The 19561-nt window shown below is 50.2% G+C and overlaps 2 protein-coding genes across 5 annotated transcripts in view; one reads left to right on the top strand and one right to left on the bottom strand.

Annotated features, from left to right (window-relative positions):
• Positions 1 to 52: 52 nt before the first annotated feature.
• LOC120956928 (trithorax group protein osa) lies at positions 53 to 4145 on the bottom strand. 2 transcript variants are annotated; one of them, XM_049610591.1, is made up of 5 exons: positions 3626 to 4145; positions 3280 to 3538; positions 3039 to 3199; positions 1739 to 2624; positions 53 to 1667 (listed from the first exon to the last, which is right to left on the bottom strand). In XM_049610591.1, the coding sequence occupies exons 2-5, from the start codon at positions 3467 to 3469 to the stop codon at positions 373 to 375; spliced, it is 2532 nt and encodes an 843-aa protein (XP_049466548.1). In that variant the 5' UTR covers positions 3470 to 3538; positions 3626 to 4145; the 3' UTR covers positions 53 to 372. The 2 variants fall into 2 exon arrangements, with proteins under 2 accessions (XP_049466548.1, XP_040234686.2); XM_040378752.2 differs by having other exon boundaries at positions 3039 to 3196; positions 3626 to 4140.
• A 238-nt stretch (positions 4146 to 4383) lies between these two features.
• LOC120956932 (protein phosphatase 1 regulatory subunit 14B) overlaps positions 4384 to 19561 on the top strand; it is a 35004-nt gene continuing 19826 nt past the window's right edge. For 2 of the 3 annotated variants that reach the window (XM_049610595.1, XM_049610594.1), the window contains exon 1: positions 4384 to 4737. The gene's annotated coding sequence lies outside the window, so the exon portion shown is untranslated. Of the gene's footprint in view, positions 4738 to 16647; positions 17069 to 19561 lie in introns of those variants that run through there. The other variant, XM_049610593.1, reaches the window with a different exon arrangement.

The raw sequence follows: 19561 nt of genomic DNA, 5'->3' as shown, positions 1-19561 counted from the left end.
TACCCATACGAAAGAATTGAACAACAGCAACAACACACAAACACACATTCAATTGTTTTGTTGTGGGTTTATTTTATTTCACACACTGTATATGTTTCATTCCTGTGTTAATGGTAATATTTTTTCACTAATTACAGCTCTAGGGAATAAACGTAATACTTGATTTTAAACCGCACTTTTCAAGAATCGTTCTTGGCTGGAAAGAAAGCAAGAAACCACAACACCATCCAGCAAACGGCAACGGAAAAGGGATGAAACAACGGAACAACAAACGTGGGTTCATTTAGTGTATGGCCCAGCCAAATCGTAAACTGACCCTCCTGCCCTCCCAAAGCGTCCCTGTGTTCAGCAGCAGCTACACACGCGACACCACTACAGATACATGCCGTTCACGAGGAAGTCGGCATCGTGCGCGTAGGACGATTTCCCCGGACGGCGAATTCTTCGACGGGCGACACGCATCCGGCAGCTGAGCAGAATGCCCATGGCCGCCGTCAGCAGCACGCCGAGGGTAAGTGAAAGCATGGCACCGCCGGGACGGTCCGCATACCCGTCGTGGTCCGCAAACTCGATCTCCAGATCCTTGTGCAGCGCCTTCAGATGCTCGTGCACGATCGGATCGGTGCCAGCGTGATGCCCGCTGCCCGCCCCATGATCCGCTGCCTTATCTTTTTTGATGGTTTTAGTTTTTTTCTTCTTTTTCTGCTGCTGTTCCGTCTGCTGTTCATTTGCAGTGTCCAGATCCGAGTCCGAGGCAGCACCACCCTGCTTGCCGTGTTTGTGATGCTTTCGAAGCTTTTTCTTCGGTGGTTCCGTTTGGGTGGGCGGCTGCGATTGCTCCTCACCGCCGGCCGCATTCGTCGACTCCGGGTAAGTGTCTTCGTAAGCATCTTCCTCATATTCTGCCCCACCGCCGGAAGGATTGCTTGCCGGGGGTTTATGTTTAGCGCTGTCTGGAGCGGTGGCACCAGACGAAGGCAACGATTCGTGCCCTGGCGCAGGATTGTTGTTTGCTGCTGGAGTATCAGACCCGGCGCGATTGTTCGATTCCTCTCCAGCAGCTGCTCCAGGTGCAGCAGGGGCACCAGGAACAACAACAGCGTTCGGTGTGGGAGTCGCTCCTCCCCCTGCTGTCTGCGATCCCAGTCCCCACTGTGCACCGGAAGGATGGGCGGCGGGTTGATTGATAACCGATTGTTGTTGCATTGTAATCGAGGACGCTGCGTCCGCCCCATTGGAAGTTGACTGCAGCTCTTGCATCACGGGACGGTGCTGTTGGACTGGTGGCTGTATGTACTGTTCTTGGGGAGGAGCTCCATCGCTTCCACCGCCGCTAGGCAAACCATCTCCCGGTTGCATTGGCCAATTGGATCGCACGCTGTTGCTTCCCATCCACTGCGAGGGAAGGATGGATTTGTAAGATGATGGCGGGAGTTGTTGGGGCTGTTCCGGTGGAAATTGTTGCAACGGTTGCTGCGGATAGCCGCTGCTCCCTGGCAGGGTCAGATACGATTTGCCACCACCGCCACCCCGTATAACGGAGGACGATGGCATGTAGTTGGGCTCCGGTAATGATTCCTGATATTGCTGCGATGCTGGGCCCAGGCCGTTAATCGGCGAAAGCTGCAGACCACCCTTGTGATTGAAGATGTGACTGTCGGAGGTATCTAAAAGGTGCAGAGATTGGAAATATGGTCAATTTGATCACAAAGAAAGCCAAAAGCTGTAAAGGACATACCAACGTAGTTGGGTTCGTTGATAGCTGGACGGGGCCAGGGTTTGGGCGCTGTCATCGGATCTTCCCGGTTGCGGTGCATAATCGATTTGGTAAGCTGTTGTTGTTGTTGCTGCTGTTGTTGCTGCTCCAACGACAAGCTGAAGCGATTCGGCGGTTGCTGAAAATCCAACGGTTGATACATTCCCTGCCCGATCATTCCCTGTGAGGGCATCCCTAGCGGAGTGTTCCCGCCTGCACCACCACGCACCGAGGGAATCATCATGATGGGCTGATTGACCGAACCACCACCGTTGGCATTTCCTAGGCCGGCGCCCTGCTCTCTGCCCTGCTGCAGCACGCCCGGTGACGAAACGAGCGGTGCGCGATCGCTCTTTTGCGGACATTCGGCACCTTCGTCACTGCCGTCCTCGCACTGTGGGATGCCATCGCACACGTTGTACACGGCAATGCATTCGCCCGAGTGACACGGAAACTCGAAATGGCCACACTGTTGCGCCGCCGCCGCCGCCGCTTGTTTCGGTGTGCTGGCACTAGGGGTGGTTGGTAATTCGCCGAGTCGTACACCCAACGGTGGCAGGGGCGTTGTCGAGGAAGCGGACGCTAGATTTGATCCAATCTGTTTGCCGTTGGTGCCACCACCATCCTTCAAGCTGACCAGCTCCAGCTCGTGCTGGGAGAGCGGCTTGGTCGCACCGTTACTGCTGGTGGTGGCCGGCTGACCAGCTAACGATTGTATCTGCGCCGCCAGCGGTGGTGGTGGCGGCGGTTGCTCCATAGGGGGCGGTGGGATGGACAGAACCGCGCTGGTGTAGTTCGAGTGGCGCGTAAACTTACAGCGAAAGTTCTCCGGTGGACCACACTGGAAGAGGAAACACGTCCCGGGACTCTGCGGAGCCAGCAGGTGTGAACCGAACAGAAATGCATGGGAAGGGATTTTAGAACAAAGGTACATTTAGAAGCGTAACGGTAACGGGTTGGGGCGATGGTTTTTTGGACAAAAGCCGAGCTTCAGCACAATACGTTTGAGAGGCGAAAGAAAGAGGATGTTTCATATTTACACATAATAAAACTTGTTTAGAATCGTCGCGCCCTAAAGTTGGGGCGCTTTAACCTGGGATGTCGTTTTCTCACCTCTCAACCGAACAATCACTGGTCAAGGTACTTCCCCGCCTTTTTTTCGAGACTCATGTTACTACCCTTTGTGCCTCGGATAACGGATGTTTACCAACGTTTTACGCCCCATGCGCAGGGAATTCCCCTCGTCGTGACCTGAAAGCCTGCCCTTTGGCACACGACTTACCTTCTCCTCGAACACGAACACATCGCAGTTTTCTGTTTCGCAGCAGAGTCGCAGGCACTGTTCGCGCGAATTAAGATCGGCATCGTCCAGGAAGCGGGCACCCATCGATCGTGACTCTTCCGTGCGTATGATGGTGTTGAGATGCACATCGAACCGAACTGCTGGCAAGATGGATGAATGTTAGTAGTTAGTAGGCCATGGAGTAGTTTGGCTTTGGGAGGAGAGCCCCACGCTCACTTACCTAAACATGTTTCGATATTCATACGCTTCGCGACCGGGAACGTTCCCTCGGGTAGTGCAATCGTGCCATGGTACGGAACTACGGTGGCTAGCAGGAAGAGCAGAATAAGTAAAGGGGTTGCAGCGGACAGGGTGGCACTATTTCCGGCGCTAGTAATTAAGTTAAACTGCCTCCGGGTTAACAGCTCCATCGTGTAGTTCCTTTGCTATATGTATATTAGTGTGATAATATATGCCGTGCGTTGTTCGCGGCTCCTTTCCTGAAGAGAGACAGATAATTCTGTGACCATCACCTCGCGTATGGTGTTCTTTTTCCCCTTCCTGCTACTATTATACAATGTTTATACCTGGTGTTGTGGAGGACCTCTAGCATAAGGAACGAATGTGGCGATCGTTTTCAAACCACTGTAACAGTAGTAACACGCGCTTTCACTAAATTTCACTGCAGGATACCGTTGCGAATCGAAGCAGAACACCAATCAGAATGGAAATGACGAATTAGAGCAACGCAGAAGGAAAGGCTTTCCACCCCAGGAGTATTATCTGCAAGTGACAGTCCTGCACTGTGCTCTGGAGGAAAAATCAATAGCTTGCGTTGGGGGGGGTTTTACGCACACAACCAGGCCTCCCCACTCCCCATACCCCAGGCCCCGTCACCCTTCACGTGGTGACTGGTTGGAAAATACAAAACATTCGTCAAGTAGTAGGTTGGAAAACACATTTCCCATTTTCGTGGAAAAGCTCCATGTTCGTAACTTTGCCAAGCTTTCGCACGCTGGCCAGGACACGCATGCGCCATTTTTGACGTAACAACAACTCGTCCGTTGAAGAGGGGAAAAAATGCGCGCCGACGATTCAGGACGGCAGACAAAACAAAAGGTAATAGTATACAGAGCGAGAGAGAGAGAGAGATAGGAGAGTATGGTAGTAAACAGCATGCGGAGAGCCTGGGGTAGTGTGTTCTCTCCATTGCTAGGCGGCTGTCATCCGGGTGTTGCCGCGAGCGACAGTTGCACGATCTGTGATTGCTAGATGATTCTTGAGCGGCACGTTGTAGAGAGAACGGAGCAGCTTCGGTGGTGGCCACACACGCCTCCATTTGTTTGGTTCGTTCGTTTTCAGTTTCCAGTCGGTCGCCGCGTCGGTAAGAGCTACGCGTTAGTGCTTGTTTGTGGGACAGTGCAGCTCTTTCTTCCTTTGCTATACTCTCTCTGTGTAGCACTTTCCTGGCAGTGTGAGGCAGTGTTCTGGTGCAAGGATTTGGTAATGGTGTAATAAAAAAAAACCCAACAGCACTGTGAAGAATCTCTGCAGCTGGTGCTGCTGATGAAGAAGTGCGTTTTGTGTGAGGGTGCGTATGAAAGGAGCCATTTGACGAAAGTGCAGGTGTTTAAAAGATAAACGAAAAGCGGAAAATCATAATCACTTGAAGCAGATAAGAAAAGTTGCAGTTAAAGAGGTAAGATTTAGTTACTTTCTGGGGAACAAAGAGATTCTCACAATAGACCTTTGAACTGGTAAAAGCTGTCACAGTAATATAACAAGCTACAAAGAAACCTGTTTACTTACGACGTCTGCTATCCAATAATGATAAAAGAGCTTTGTCTAATGGGTGGATGGAGAAGCTGCTTTTCCACTTGTACGTCTTGCACAAAAGCAGCACGTGCTAAACGGCGCAGGTACAAAATGGCGATAAAATCACACCTTCCCTTTGCAACAGTTTGTGACGAAACGAGCAGCATCTCTTCTCCCGGGGGGCGTTTTGACGTGTACGGATCGGATAGATTATTAAGGCCGGGCTACATTGATCGTACTCGCAAGCGTAATTTTGATTTTCACTAGCGCATCTGGCGGCGGCTGGTGGAAGCCTTTTTTGGTCATCGAGGGAATGGACCTGCCGGATCTCAAAATTAAGTAGTTTTTCCATCGTTTTCCATTGCAAAAATGGATGCAATGCGTGCAAGACATGTGTATCTACGTTTTACAAAACTTTTCTCCTCCGATTTAAGTAAAAAACATGGAAAATTAACGTATTTTCTGGAGCGGCTCCAAATTGTTTGGCAAAATGCTTCGGTCAGCCGCCGCCAGATGCGCTAGTGAAAATCAAAATTACGCGTGCGAGTACGATCAATGTAGCCCGGCCTTTATAGAAGCTCAAAGAGAAAATATAGAAACTCCACTTGCTTGCTTGCTGCAGTAGTGTGCGGTACTGTAGACATTTTGCGTCATGTTTACATCCGCGTAGCGTCAAGTGGTCTGCAAGGCTATCGAGAACAAAGCGAGAGAACGGGAGAGAGAGTATTGAAAATGGAGAAGAGATTGGTATCTGGGTAAGCTTTATGCAACACAGAGCAAGGTTGAGGTTGAGGAAGAACAAGAGGACGATAGCGACGGGGAGGATGAAATCTCGTTGCATTGAAGAATTGTTTACAGCCATTGAGTCGAACACAGCATGCGGAGAGTGTGAATTTGCCATCATTCATATGCGAGTTCTTCGCTCTCTCTCTCTCTCTCTCGCTCTCTCTCTCTCTCTCTCTCTCTCTCTCTCTCTCTCTCTTTGTTTGCAAGTATTGCAGATATTGCTTTTTTAATTTAATCTAAACAGTTCCAATAATTATTGAACACACTTTGAAATATGATTACACATTGGAGCTAAACTCCAGACCATTAGAGAGCATCCTTCCCAATGTAATTTTAAACAAGTTAGTGATGCGACCGTTTCTAGTAATATAACTACCAACCAACTTCATGTACTTCATAACGACCACTTTACTACCGATCGAGCCGGTGCGAATGCCTCCGTACATGGTGACACTTCCGGCCTCCTCATCAATATTGGCAATGTCACCGGAAGCCTAATTTATGCAATTAGGCGCTGGAACAGGTCTCGCTCATTTGCTCCATTTTGTCCCATTTTATCGATCAATCTTGCGAAACATTTCACAGTTCATTACGCAAAACCATCATGCAGAGTGCGGCAGATTGTGGGCCACACGCTTTGGTTTAATTAATTAGAACATTTTAAGGCACCACCATCACCACCGCGATGATGATGGTCGTCGTGGTGTTTGGCAAAGCTGCGCTTGTTTAATTGGATTCGTTTGGGGTGTTTTTTTCCGAAACCCCTTTCGGGCAAACATCGGAATCGGAATCATTGTTTGATTATGTATGGTTCGATAACCTAGCAATTTAACAACGCTTAAATTTAACCAATGTTGTGTTTTGTCGTGGATTTTGCTCGCTCGACGTGGAGCGACGGTTCTGTGACGTGGGATGCCGAACACAAACCCCCCGCGTGGCGTGTCGTTTACGTCGTGCGTCAGGTGCTGTGTGCTGCTGGATGCCGGTGCCATTCAATCTACCAGAGTGGGTGCCCTTTTGGAACGGTGATAGCTTAATCGAGTTTTCCAAAAGTTCCGGAGATGTCGATTTACGTCAGGGAATGTTCTGGAATTTTGCACCAAGTTCGTTTCGTGAGTAGAGCCCGGCTTCTTCGATCGATCGGCAGCACGCAGCACGCACAAATTCAATTCTAGATGTGTGATATTCCAATGAGATTTGCTATTAACCTGGAAAAGGTGGCTGTACGGAGCTCCGGGTTAAGAGAATTATAATTATATTTGCTGTATTAAATATTCACCCATATTCCCTCAAAATGGAGTGTTCTCACTGCTAGTCTCAAGTAGTCTGAACTGAAGTTGCATTGGTGAGGTGAATAATTGCAACAGATAAAAAATATGTCCTCCATAAACAAAGCGAGAAACGAAATAAGAGCTTTAGAACAAATCGCCCCGACGCTGGGTTCCGAGTTGAATTTACATTTTCGTTCCATATCCATTTGGTGAATGATATGGCGTATTTTTTAATGAGACATGCAACCTCCCTTGGAGTTCCGTCCCTCCTATATGGAGAGTCCCTTTCAGACGTGCATCCAATTTCAAGGGCTAGAAAAAAGCGGTTCACAGGCTGCATGTGCTCCATACGTATCAGGAAGAGCGCAGGGAAGGTCTCTTCCACATATTCGCACGATTTGCTAACGCCTATCCACTTGAGGGTGTTGGCAGTACGACAGACACAAGTGTCCGTCCGGGGAACACGCGGTATCAATTTGTAGGCAGCACAGCACCATAGAACCGGCGTCTACTGGTGGCCGGTGGTGGGAGAAGACTTGATTGTAAATATTCTTTTGCCTTGGTTGCGCTACAGCATAGTGGTGGTGCACCCGCGATCACAGCAGAAGTTGCAATCAAGGGGTCCGTCCGTCCGTTTCTCCGCGTTGGGGCGCTTGTCGGGGCGATGAATCAGCATGAGCTAACAGATTGGTCTGTGTCGGGTCTGGTGGACGATGGCAGACATACCCTGCGCGCGGGGGTGTACGATAAGTTGGAAAGTAAATAAATATGCAAACGCTCCCTAGGAGCGGGCACCAGTTGGGCGCTGTAGTCAGCATGTTCTGCTTGATTGCTGGAATAAACGGGGAAAAAAGAGTTAGAAAGGAAGCATACACGGAACGAGTGTAATCTGTAATACTGTATGGAAAGTAAAGGCAAGGGTTGCGAACAAAACAGTTGAGTGTTTTTCCGCTTTAACTTGGATTTTGCTCCAGTGGTTGTTAGATTATGGTCATCACTGAGACCCAACAGTTTTCTGGCTGATAACCGTAATCTACAACCCGATACATATTCTTTGGGGGGGCTTCCCCAGATTGTGCAGTGAAAAAGCATCATGACAAGCATTTGCTGAATGTTGAATATCTCAGCACGAGTTTTTTAGTTGTTGTTGTCAATTGTGCACACTATTTAAACCTCATTTACAGAACCATTTCGGCCTTATGAATGCACAAATGCGTCTTATCATGCTTTCCAGAGTTGGCCCCTTCGGTATCTTTGCCACTTTGGCTGTAAGTTTCTCCATTTGCAATCGAACAAAGACATTCCTGTGTCCCTGTCTTGGCGTGACAACGTTGCCGTCGTCGGATCGTCGATGGTAACGATGATTCAGTGATCAAATATTTTCCCATGTCCTGAGTGTCCGTGTCCGTGTGAAACGCGCAACGGTAGTTGCATTCAAATGGAACGCAATTTGCACAGCACAAGTTTGATGATTAAAACATTCGGACAAATTGAAAGTGTCTGGGGGAGATTTTCGTAGCTGGCAACGTTCCACACCGGCAGTAACAAAAGGTGTAAAACAGCCCTGAATTGTCGAATATCAATGCAAAACTGTTGGTAACTTCTTTTATTTCCCTCGGGAAGTGTTGGTAGCAGTCTCTGCTCTTGGCAAACAGTCGCACCAAGCAAGCGTGCAAGTGTTGTGGTGAAAGGTCTATCACAAACCGGACGTTATCGAAGGAGGCTTTGTTTCGGCACGCAACGGCTCTGCTAGCTCTAATGCCTGGTTCTCTAGCTAAGAATAGGTACGAGGATACCCCTCAGTCCTTGCCTCACGTATGGTAATTAGAATGGAGGATTGTAAGCCCTGCTGTAACTTTTCTAGCCGACGAAGGCAGCTTGGCAAAGCATTACCCGGTACACCCGGTACGGTGTCGGAACGGAAAATTGTGTACCGACTGAGAATTAAGCAAAACAAAACTGCTGGGAGGGAAATTCTTCGAAGCATAACCAACCAAAGGGGAGGAGGGTGTACCATCTGCCCCGACGAAGCATAAATAATGTTGCTTCAAACAGCCACAACAAAGGAGGAAACGAACGAAAGATACTGCCTGTCTACTGTGTTGCTTGCTCGTTCGCTGATGGTGAACTTTGAAATCCATTTGTGGCATTTGTGTGTGGTAACGTCGAAACATTTCCAGCGAGGCCGTTCCGATGCTTTACCGTGTTCTGTGTGTGTTTGCTTAACGTTCGCAGAGCTTTCGTTTTTCTCGTACGGCAGAGTTCCATTCCTACGTCCAATCGGATGGCCATCAACTGACGCTGGCGCTGATCAACTGCTACTGCTTCTTCGACATGACATTTGCGTTCGGTGGTGGGCACGTTAGTTAAGGTGCGTTACATTTTAATTTGCCATAACACGAACACGCGGCACCGTGGCGTTTGAAAGGTGGCTGTAGCGGACACCTTTTTTCGGAGATACAATTTAAACGGCAGCTTTATGTCTTTTTCATTGATACACGGGGCGCGTTGGTCTATTAATCAGATCGACATATTGGGGTGGAAGTGTTGGGTTAATTGGTCACAGCGATGTTTAGTGTAGCCTTGGGCCTTGAGCAAGCAAAGAAAGGAATGGGAAGCATGGTCCATAAGTTTCAACTTAAACGAAACATATTACCAAACTTGCGTAATTTATACCACCCGGTGTAGATTTCAATGTGCCTAATTTGAATTATGGTTAATTGTTGAAGGACAGCACCGTGTCCCACATTGCTGTTGCTGACAGCGGACACTAATGTGACCATGATGTGTCACAATTGATGGAAACGAATCGAACCCAACAATCACACACAAAAATCAATAATTTAATGTCGCAGAAATGGCAGAAGCACATGGTGTTTTAGTCTTCCGATGCTGCTGCAGTTGTGCCACAGAAAGAGCAGCGACTCAGCGCGGTGGAAGGGAAGGGCACAACACACTGCCCAGGAGACGGGATAGGGATAATGGAGGCGCCCGATGATTTGTCGGTTTGATCGGTTTGAATCCTCGAAATGAGTTGTCTGTTATGTGCCGACGCCGCTGCTGCCGCTGACACAAGGCCTCTGTATAAGTAGGCTCTGATCGTGCTGACACGGACTGACGGAGCGAGCAGTGCTTAAGAAGGTGTGGAATGTTAAGCAAAAGCCGGACCACGGACCCATCTTCCAAATCCTTTCGCTGGGTGGGTGGCGCACATGGCGCAGACGTAGAGGGAATCCTCCCAATCGCACACCGCACCCAACCGAAGAGAGTATTACGCAAGGAAAGGTCGCGGCCAGGGGGTGCGATAAACGGGCCAGTCCGAAAGCCGATTGTTTGTTTGCGTATGCGACGTTTGGAAAAGATGCGACCGTCGTTGTTGGCGGTGCGGTTATGTGGCGGTTTGGATGGATCCGGGTATTTCCGTGCTAATCGCCTTACCGCACGCGTATTTTCAGCCTGCAGGGATGGGGAGTGTAGGCGGATGAGGCGAATGAAGGCGGCAAATACACATCGCTTAAAAGATCGCATTACGAAGGTGCAAGAAGAAATACTGTTTGAAGGGAATTTTATATGTTTTTATTTAAAATGCAAAGAAATGCATCGTTATTTTCACTTGTGTCATTTCGCTCGCTCGCCCACTGTTACTGGGCTGTGATGGTGACGTTGGTGGTGAGCGTGTTCACCCGTAATAAGATCAATTTAAGGGCCGTTGCACCCTATGCAAATTGCATCTAATGTTCGCGCCGGTGCCGATCAATTTACGATGCAAATTAGAATTTATAATCTACTTCAGGAAGCTGTGGAGACGACCAGGGAGAGCAGGCGCGGACATCATCCGTTCAATATGCTGGTGGCTGTACGGTAAAGACGTCTCTCCGAGTCGACCGGCGAACCGCGCGTAAAGTGGTTCCATCCTTTCGTCGGTATCTCCTCTTGTTGTGGAGCAGAACTTGTCGGAGCTGTAAATATGGATAAGGCGGACGAAAAACATACACACAAACGCCACAAACCTGCTTGCTCCAGGGTTGGTCGAGCGGGGAATGCCCTGCCAACGACACCCGGAGACCCGGATAAAACTTTTCTGCATTGTATCTGCTGCGATGACCGACAGACGGCGGGGAAAGGTGGACAAATATTTATCTTGCGTTGGAGCAGAAGAAAAAGTAGGCGAGTGAATGAGGTTTGTCGTCACACATTTGCTCGAGAATCGAGAATTGGGATTCTGGCGCCACCGCCAGGCACACCGAGTGACAAATAAATCGTCCTCCAGAATGCTGCCTCTCGCGTGCTCCGGAACGACGTGATGTGATTTTCAACATTTGCTGCCGGTGGCGCTGCTGTGTTTGGCCAGTTGTGTGTGTGGCCCGCCCTTTTTCTTCCGATGGTGGTTTTGCCAATTTTTCAGCTGCTGACTCGCTTATTAGATTCTTGCTGGCTTCTTCCTGGAAGGATTCGTTCGACTTTCGGTCGTGACAGCGCTGTGTGGCGCGGGGGTTTTATTTCTTTTCCCAAGCTCCCTCGGGTGTGTTGCGTAATGCCAATCTGTGTTCCATTTACGAATTTTCACCCCGAGTGTCTCCACTTATTAGTCATTCCGAGTGAAAGGAAGAAAGAACCATCGGGCCTAAGCTCTGGTGAATGTCGAGTTTGTTATTTATGGCAAGAATATTTTGCATCATTTCTCATCCCCAAATGACCAAGTGACGGAAGTGGTCCAAAGCTACCAAAAAAGAAACATTTTTATGGTGGCTGAGAAAAGGAGAAGAAAAAACAATGCAAAGCTAATGTTCCACCACAAAGCGCTTCTTCTCCACTTGCACGACATTGAGCTAGTTTTCTTTTTGGTTGCTAATGATTGCTTTCTTGCTGGTGTGTAAGCCAACCAAACGCAGCCAGCCAGTTCATGTATTGGCTCATCCTTTTTTTTGTGTTTTGCCATGATGCAATTCGAGCTTTGTTGCGGCTCAAAATGCCAAAGAAGGTCGAGTGCGCCAGGGAAGCAACAATTGATACACCAAATGGCAAAGAACCATTAACTGCTGCTTCCCAATCGCAGTGATCGCAAGCTGACGGCGCGCTTTCTTGGCAAAACGGTTGCTACGACGACGTAGCCGCAAGCAATCCAATCGCCCCACGTGGCCTACTGAAGACGCGCGACGACTTCAAGGTTTCGATCGGTTTATGAAAATCGCGGCTGGTAGAGTTGTGTTGTGTGTTTGGGTTTGCTTGTTTTCTATCTTTCGACGATGGCTCCTTTCGACCGACGAAGCCTCTCGAGAGGGGTGGAAATTGCATCACAAGAGCGCGCCCGTCGCGTGCACGCTTCGCCGATTTTCCATCACGAGCCGCACGGTGGTGTGTGTACGCCTTTCGTCATTCGGTCGTGGCGTGGAAGCCCTCGGTGGAAGGCAACGAATTGGAAAGGTTATCGATGGCTTCACTCTTTTCGACCAGCGCGTGGTACGATTGCGCGACGGACCTGGCACCCGTGGTACACGACTTTTGGTGGTTACGTTCAAAGTGTTGCTGCTGTCATCCTCCCCGGGATGACAAGTTGCTGGACTCCAGCGGGATCACGCAGGAGAATTGGGCCCACGCCGTCAAAAATGAGTGACCGACTGGCGACTGGGACTATCCCGAGACGGGAACCAGCCTCCAGCGTAATTCACACAACAAACTGAGACGCGCTCTGGGTGTGTGTGTTGGTGTGCCGCGTGAAAGGCTTTGAAAATAGACAAAAACAGAGCCGCGAGCCTCATTAGCCGGCTAAGCCATCAATCATGCACCCGATCGGTCCTTAGATCGCAATAATGATCCGCGGGAATCGGGCCAAACAGATGACAGAGCTCGTGACGCAGATTTCTTGACGCTTTGTACCACCGTTTGGTGACGCAATTGGAGGTTGTATTCATTTTCGTTTCGACTGGCATTCTGACCAATGACTGTTTTGTGCAGCCGGTCGGTTTGCGTTCGGTCACGCGTCCACCACAAATGGGGCGACAATTTTTCCGCACCCGATTTTCATTAGCCATGGCAAATCGAGGTGAAAAACAAGATAACAAGATCCCATTTCCCCGTCTGGGCGAGAAAATCGTTAAACAAACAAAGACCTGTTCTTCCCCGCAGCACTATTCACTATCAGTGGGCTTGTGTTGATCGTTGATAGGCACAGTACCACACCAATCACGGCCTCCATTTCTTCGCTAACACTGTGGAGCAGCGGGCTGCTTAATGGTATAATTGAAGTTATTATCATATCAGCAACAGCACAGGGCTCGGGAATCGCAGCTCGGGCACCGATCTGCGCCGCACCGTTCGCTAATGGTTGTGTCGGGCCGCCTGTGTGTTGCCCTCGTCGGGTTTGTGCGTACAGGCTTGCCCTGCGTTGTGGTGCGTGTGTTAAAGAACTCATCACTGCGGGTTCCCGCACATCAGCTTCTCTTTCGTACCCGTGTTTGGCCTCCCGGAAGATCAAGTTAGGGTTAATAAACGATTCCGTATTTTTTTCGCTCCTCTTTACTGGTATCTCTCTCCTTTTATTACACGACACGACGGTGCTGTTACACGTTGGGCGGAATATGGGAAAGAGAGCAAAGCTGTTAATGTCTTGCACACCTCGGATCTCTGAAAGGGAGGTGAAATGAAGGGAGGAAGAATTGATTCCGTTCCCCCCGCGCGAAGGGCTCCATCAAACTCCCATCGTCATCGTGATCGCGATCCGCCACGGCTCCGTGCACTCCGTGATTGCTGGCGGGGTGGATTGCTGGTTGCTCGCTGCGCGCTCCTCAGTTCCGAATCATTTAAAGCCCAACAAACCACCTGGGCCTGTGTCGGCCCCGTTCCGCCGCATCCGTCTCTGGGACCGACCCGGCGAGACCCTGCTGATCCGCTGTTTCCTTTCGCCGGAGCCGCTAGAACCGGCGTGCGGTGTGGGAAAACACAATCTTTAACTAGTTCTTCCGCAGCAGTAGAGGCGCTTTTTTCAGTTTTTACTACTATCCGCTTAGCGGTAGTCGCGAGTTGTTTGTTGCTCCACTTGCATAAAGATGTAATTAACGAGAGATGGAGCAGCAGGGTCTTTGGGAAACGAGGAAGGTGGAGGGTAGAATGGGAATGACCGAGCATAGCGCGCGAGGAAACGATGCACGACGCCTCTTCTGCAGGTCGTCTCGATCTCGCTTCACCGCTGAGAAGCAACTGCTGCTGAGTCTTCCCTGTTTGGTTTGTTGGTTGGTGGCTGTGCAAAACCCACGACCCGGCTTGGCACTGTTTATGAGTCATCGGTCATCGTGATACATTGAGATTAATTGCCGAGGCCCGGGCCTTTGTGACGGTGAAATTGTGTGGTAAATTTTGCAATCGTAAAATGGTAATGCCAAGCCATTTCGTGTGTAAGCTCGGCGTGTCTTTCTCGCAAAGGATGGAAGATGAATGGATGCATGATTCGTATTATCGCTTCATGATGATGAACAATGTCGTGTTTATTGCTCGCCTAGCCTTTAGGTTCATGTGAACTGTTGAATAAATACAGCTGTTAGATAAAGTGCTCCAAACGCGCGCCTATTTGCATAGTTCCGTTCCCCGGGAACCCGGGGTTGCCCAGAAAAATCATCCCAGAAATGGAAGGAAATGCCCCAAGCAACATCAACCACAATCGGGCTACGAAATGCTACGATAGCCAAAGAATGCCATCCACTGGCCAGCCTCTTTCGCCCTTTTTCCCCCCACGAAGCGCCTGGTGAAATGGTGACGATACGGCGGCACGAAAAGTTAGGTGTTACGACTGCGGAATGCCCCACACATAAGCCTTTTTTGCCGGCTGTCGACTACGACGACGACGACCACGACGACGACGAACCGCTGCTAGGGCCGCCATTCCAAGCGCTCACGGAACCATGACACCCCAGTGCGGCGCCTCTCTACGCACACGATGGCGATCCCATCTAAAAGGGTTGTTTTGTGTGTTGTGGCACCTTCAACTTCACGCGCTCTCTGTGCGCATGAAATTCCAATCCCAAAGCTGCTGTGGGATTCGGCAGAATGTGCTTGTTGAGCAAGTTCTTTGTGGTGTCGAGTGTTCGTGTGTGTGTGTGTTTGTGTTTTTTTCACATTACTCAAGTATCTTATTCGCACTCTCGATTGAAGTTGTGCAGCAAAGTTGAAAAAGTGGTTGAGAAAAGCCACAATTCAATGATAGAATGCGCCTGCCAGAGGGAGAGAGAGCAATGCAACTGCCCCCGAACTGCAATCAGTGTTTCGGGAACGTTCCAATTCGTTCTACTCCAGCATTCTTATCAAATGTTGCCACAGCGATGGAGCAGTGGGCAGCGTCTCGTGGTCGGAAAGTTATCAAAAGTTCGTCACAAATGTGGCTTTTTTTTGGTACAGCTCCGTCCATTGGCTTTTGGTGCATTGCTCCCTGCAACATGGCACGTGCCGTTGCTGATGTACCGTTGACAGCAAATTGCAAGTTCGGTGCAAAGGCCACCTTCTTGATTGATCCGATCCCACCTTCGCTCTGGGTCGTTGACGCATTCAGAACCGTTGTGGCATATAGTTGATGAGGTTGCATTGCGCATTCGCTCTAGCCGTCTGATGCGCTTATAAAGAATGTTATCGACAAGGTAGACAAAAGCAGCCACGGCCTTGTCCAGAGTTTGGAGCTTTCTCACTTGCGCGAACGCACTGATGTGAAACGAGCCCGCTGTTGCAAGCGCCGTAGCAGCAGCAAGCGCGGTTCGATATCGAGTTGGAGTCGTATGGTGCTGCTGCTGCTGTTGCTGTTGCATATCTTCACGCGGTGGTGCTGCCGAGGTTGGTTCGGTGGCAACCCCTGGGACATTTTCCGGCAACCACACAATTCCAGCGGCCACATAACAACGGGCCATGCACGCACATTCGAGCGGTCGGTTGCATGTGGCCGAAGGTTTGTGTGCAGCCGCGGCGTTTTCTTCATTCTAGCTTCTTGGCGTTCGCTTCGGTGTTTGTGTAATTTTGGATTGCTTCACTATGACGGGACGGGACGGTGTGTGGAGAAGGCCTTGTGCGGTTGGTTGCGGCGACTGGCTGGCTCTCGTTATCGGTGCATCCATCCAGCGGTTGTGTCATCGACGACGACGACGACGGTGGGCGAGAAAGGAAACAAAAGCGATGGGATAAGCGGTTGCAGCAGCATTTGTTGGCGGTGTTTCCGGCATTGCACGTTTTCCCTCTCAGAAAAATGCTTATTTTTGACACACAGCATCGGGGTTTCCCCCTTTATTCATCGTGGGTTCTGGACCACCCGGCATACACTGTGGATGTGCTTACCTTTGTGTTTTTTAGCACCTTTGCTCTTCTCCCCATTTCTTCATCCCCAAAATTGGAGGGATGCAGGCGGGCGCAATGTCTCTCAGCAATTGTTGCAAATATGGGAGAGAATGGAAATGCTCTCCAATTTACTCCCCACACTAGGCCGAAGCTGCTTTCCTTGCTCCGCTAGAGTCCCCCCTATATCACCTTCTCCCTCCTCCCTTTCTATCACATTAGCAACGCACCCCTCGAAACGCACCCCCCAGAGAACGTCATCTCTCTCGCTCGCACTCAATCTCTCTCTCTCTTTTTCTCTATAGCTATTCTCTCTTTTGTTTTCCGAGTGGGTGGGAGAGAGCTTTGAATCTCTCTCTCACTCGCGTGCGCGATTTCTCTCCCCTCGACTGGTTTTCTGGGGGTGACTTGGTTGGATCTCGGCAGCTCCCGGTTCGTTCATTTGTTTTCCGCTGTTCGCGAGATTTAGTAGCGCACCCGACGCCATCTCACGTCCATCGGATCTCTCGCCTTCGTTATTCGTGGTTCCAAAAGCCTCTATCCAGGTCCGGTTCTATTAGTTTTTTATTTCGCACCAAACCACCCTCTGTGCGTGCGTGTGTGTAAGTGTGTGTAAGTGTGTTCTTTTCACCTCTTTCTTTATCCGGTTGGTGGTGTGTTTTTTGTTGTTGCTCGTTTGTTGGTTGGTTGTTCGGTTCAGTGAAGTTCTGTTCAGTGTGCAGTAGCGAGAGAAGCGAACGGCTACTGTACACCATCGTCTGCGTGCGTGTCCACTATATCCCGCTATCACTCCCGGGTCCCGAGCCCCGAGCTGAGTGCTGTGTGAGGTGTGGTGTTAGGTGTGTGCGAAAGGTGAGCAGAATCCAATCTTCCCCAAGAGCACACACACAGACACACGCATGAGATATCCTGCAGTGAAAAGTGCGTCCCGTCCCGTCGCCTCCTGCGTGCCTTCCTCCCTTGACCGTGTCCTTTCTTGTCTGCGAGTGTGTCCGTGTGAGTGAGAGTTTTTAACTGTGTGGTGCAGCGATGTTAAACCAGTACGGTGCGGCCTGACCCTTCCGACCCCAGAGATCGCAGACGGTCTATTAAAGATATTGTGTGATCGTGTGTGTGTGTGTGTGTTTGTATGCAACAATAGTGATTATGCTCGCTCCAGACGTGCGTGTGTGAACACAACTATTATCGGTGCGCTCTTCCCATGTTTGCCTTGTGTACAACCCTTTCTTCATCCCTCCCTTTCTTGGCCAGCTCCCCCCCGAGGGGGATGTATCTAGATAAAAAGCGCCCTCCCAACGCACCGCGGAAGAGATATGTACGCATAAAAAAGAAGAGAAGAAGAAGAAGAAGAAGAAGAAGAAGTAAAACACTCGGCCTTCTTACATTGTACCGCTGGGCGAGCTGGAGCTCCGTGCAGACCACGGTAACAACATCCGTCGGCAGCATCAACACCCCATGCGAGCTTGAAACTAAGCGAGAAATAATATGTACACTTCAAGACGGAGACCTAGTGTGATGCGAGGGGGGAAAGGGGGGGCGAAAGCGCTAACTTTCCTTCCAGTGGTGATGGTGGTGCTGGTGGTAGTGGTGCCTCAAAGATGGAAGTGCAAAAGGCACACAAGAATTTCGCTGTGTGAATATGCTTAAGGGCCGACGCCTGCTCTCTTTCTCGCTCTCTCTCTATCGTCCCCATTTGTGCATGTGCGTATGTGCGTGTGTGTGCCCGTGAGACTTCCAAATTCGTAGCTCCTGCAGGGTCCCTCTCCACCCCACAGCTGTCGCCAAAGAATGTGACGCAAGGTGTGCCGTTTACGTCCCAAAAACCCTAAGGGCCTTTGCTGAGAAGAAAATCAGCTGTCACACTGGTGCGCGAACAAGACGACAAAAGGACCACGGTGACCCACCACCAACTCTCCTCACTCCCTCCCCCCTTTGTGATTGTTCGCTGGCCGCCGTTTGGTTGAAGTTGCGCGTTGTTGTGGTTATTGGTGCTGTGCTCTTCGGTGATCAAAGAACCCATCGGTCAGCGCTATACGATAATATACGCCCAAACTCGCCGTTCCACACACACACACACACACACACACACAAACACTCACAGCGGAGGAGAAAGCAGCGAAGCTTGTCCATTCGGTGGGCCGCATCAGATGGCTGCAGGGCAAAGCAGGACAGGGGGAGGCAGGGGAGCCGGTGCTGGCGCGGTGGGCTGGTTGGATGGCCCGGGGGACGGGATCGTGTTATTGTGTAGTGTGTTTTGTTGTGTTGTGTTACCCCCATGTAAGAGCGTTGCGATGGTGACGAGCGGAAAACAGTGGAGGAACAAGAGATTTTCGAACTTCATGTGTGTCGGTGTGTGTGTGTGTAGAGGGTTTCTCCCCATGTTTGTGTGTGTGTGTGCTTGAATGGGGGGTGCGATCGCGAAACACGCCAAGCGCATGGTGAAAAGATCTTCGTGGCTCGATGCTTTTCGTCTTGCATCTCTGTCTGCAGCACCGCACACATCCCCCCACCCGCGGACACGGAGTTGTTTCTTTGCACCATCCACCCGCTGTTGGGCTGTTGTTTGATTGGGGCCTTCTGGCCACCCTCCCCTAGCGTTAAACGTAGCGCCCAGAATCGAGATTTCGTAGCTTTTTCTTACCAGTTTTCGTTGCCCTTGCACAGTCGAGCCCCACCGGTGATGCTGCTGCACGGCAAATCAAGCTGTCGAGAATTCCGGTTCTCTGTGTTCCCCCCCCCCCCCTCCTTTCATCGTACGAAAACAGGAACCAGCGGGCTCATCCCGCAAAGTGGTGGAAACTTGCTGGCAGGAACTAAGTAGGCTGAGCACAGTGTCGTTTCCGCTCCCTAGCGTGGCGTTGATTGTGGCTAAACAGCTTTCCTCTGACCTAGGTAGAGAGGAAAGAAGGGCAATTTTCACTCGGCAAGAACGAAATGGTGACAACGTTGCCGCAAAATGCAACTCCTCAAATGCCGAGACACGCTAAAGCGAATGCTAAGCGAAGCAGTAATCTAATAGCGCGATTTCGGCACATGCAGTCGCGGAAAGTCAACATTAATCTTTCGAGACGCCCTCGATTCGGCGGAATGGAAAGGAGATACTCAAACGTCCGCTCGGGATGCGAATTCAGGTTGATTAAGGGTTGGGTTTTTGCAGCTGCCTGACCTGAATGTTTGGGCAGTATTTTTGGTTTTCGTTGCGCGCCCTTCTCTCGATGGGAGGCTGTTTTTTTCGTCTTGGCTTTGCTGTTAAATGATGCCATCCCAAGGACAGCCGTACGCTAAAAAGCTCTCCTGTCATTTCAACTGTTTCTTGCTTTTTCTCTCTCCCCTCGCGCTGTCCTC

This window comes from Anopheles coluzzii, chromosome 3 (genome assembly GCF_943734685.1).
Source record: "Anopheles coluzzii chromosome 3, AcolN3, whole genome shotgun sequence".
Taxonomy (NCBI): domain Eukaryota; kingdom Metazoa; phylum Arthropoda; class Insecta; order Diptera; family Culicidae; genus Anopheles; species Anopheles coluzzii.
This window is presented reverse-complemented; position numbering and strand designations above follow the sequence as displayed.

Bases quoted from the DNA above. Each gene is read 5' to 3' on its own strand.
- LOC120956928 (XM_049610591.1), bottom strand. From the start codon at position 3,469: ATGGAGCTGTTAACCCGGAGGCAGTTTAACTTAATTACTAGCGCCGGA. The intron at 3,200-3,279 runs GTAAGTGAGCGT...CCATCTTGCCAG, and splicing joins GAATATCGAAACATGTTTAG to CAGTTCGGTTCGATGTGCAT. The intron at 2,625-3,038 runs GTAAGTCGTGTG...CTGGCTCCGCAG, and splicing joins TGTTCGTGTTCGAGGAGAAG to AGTCCCGGGACGTGTTTCCT.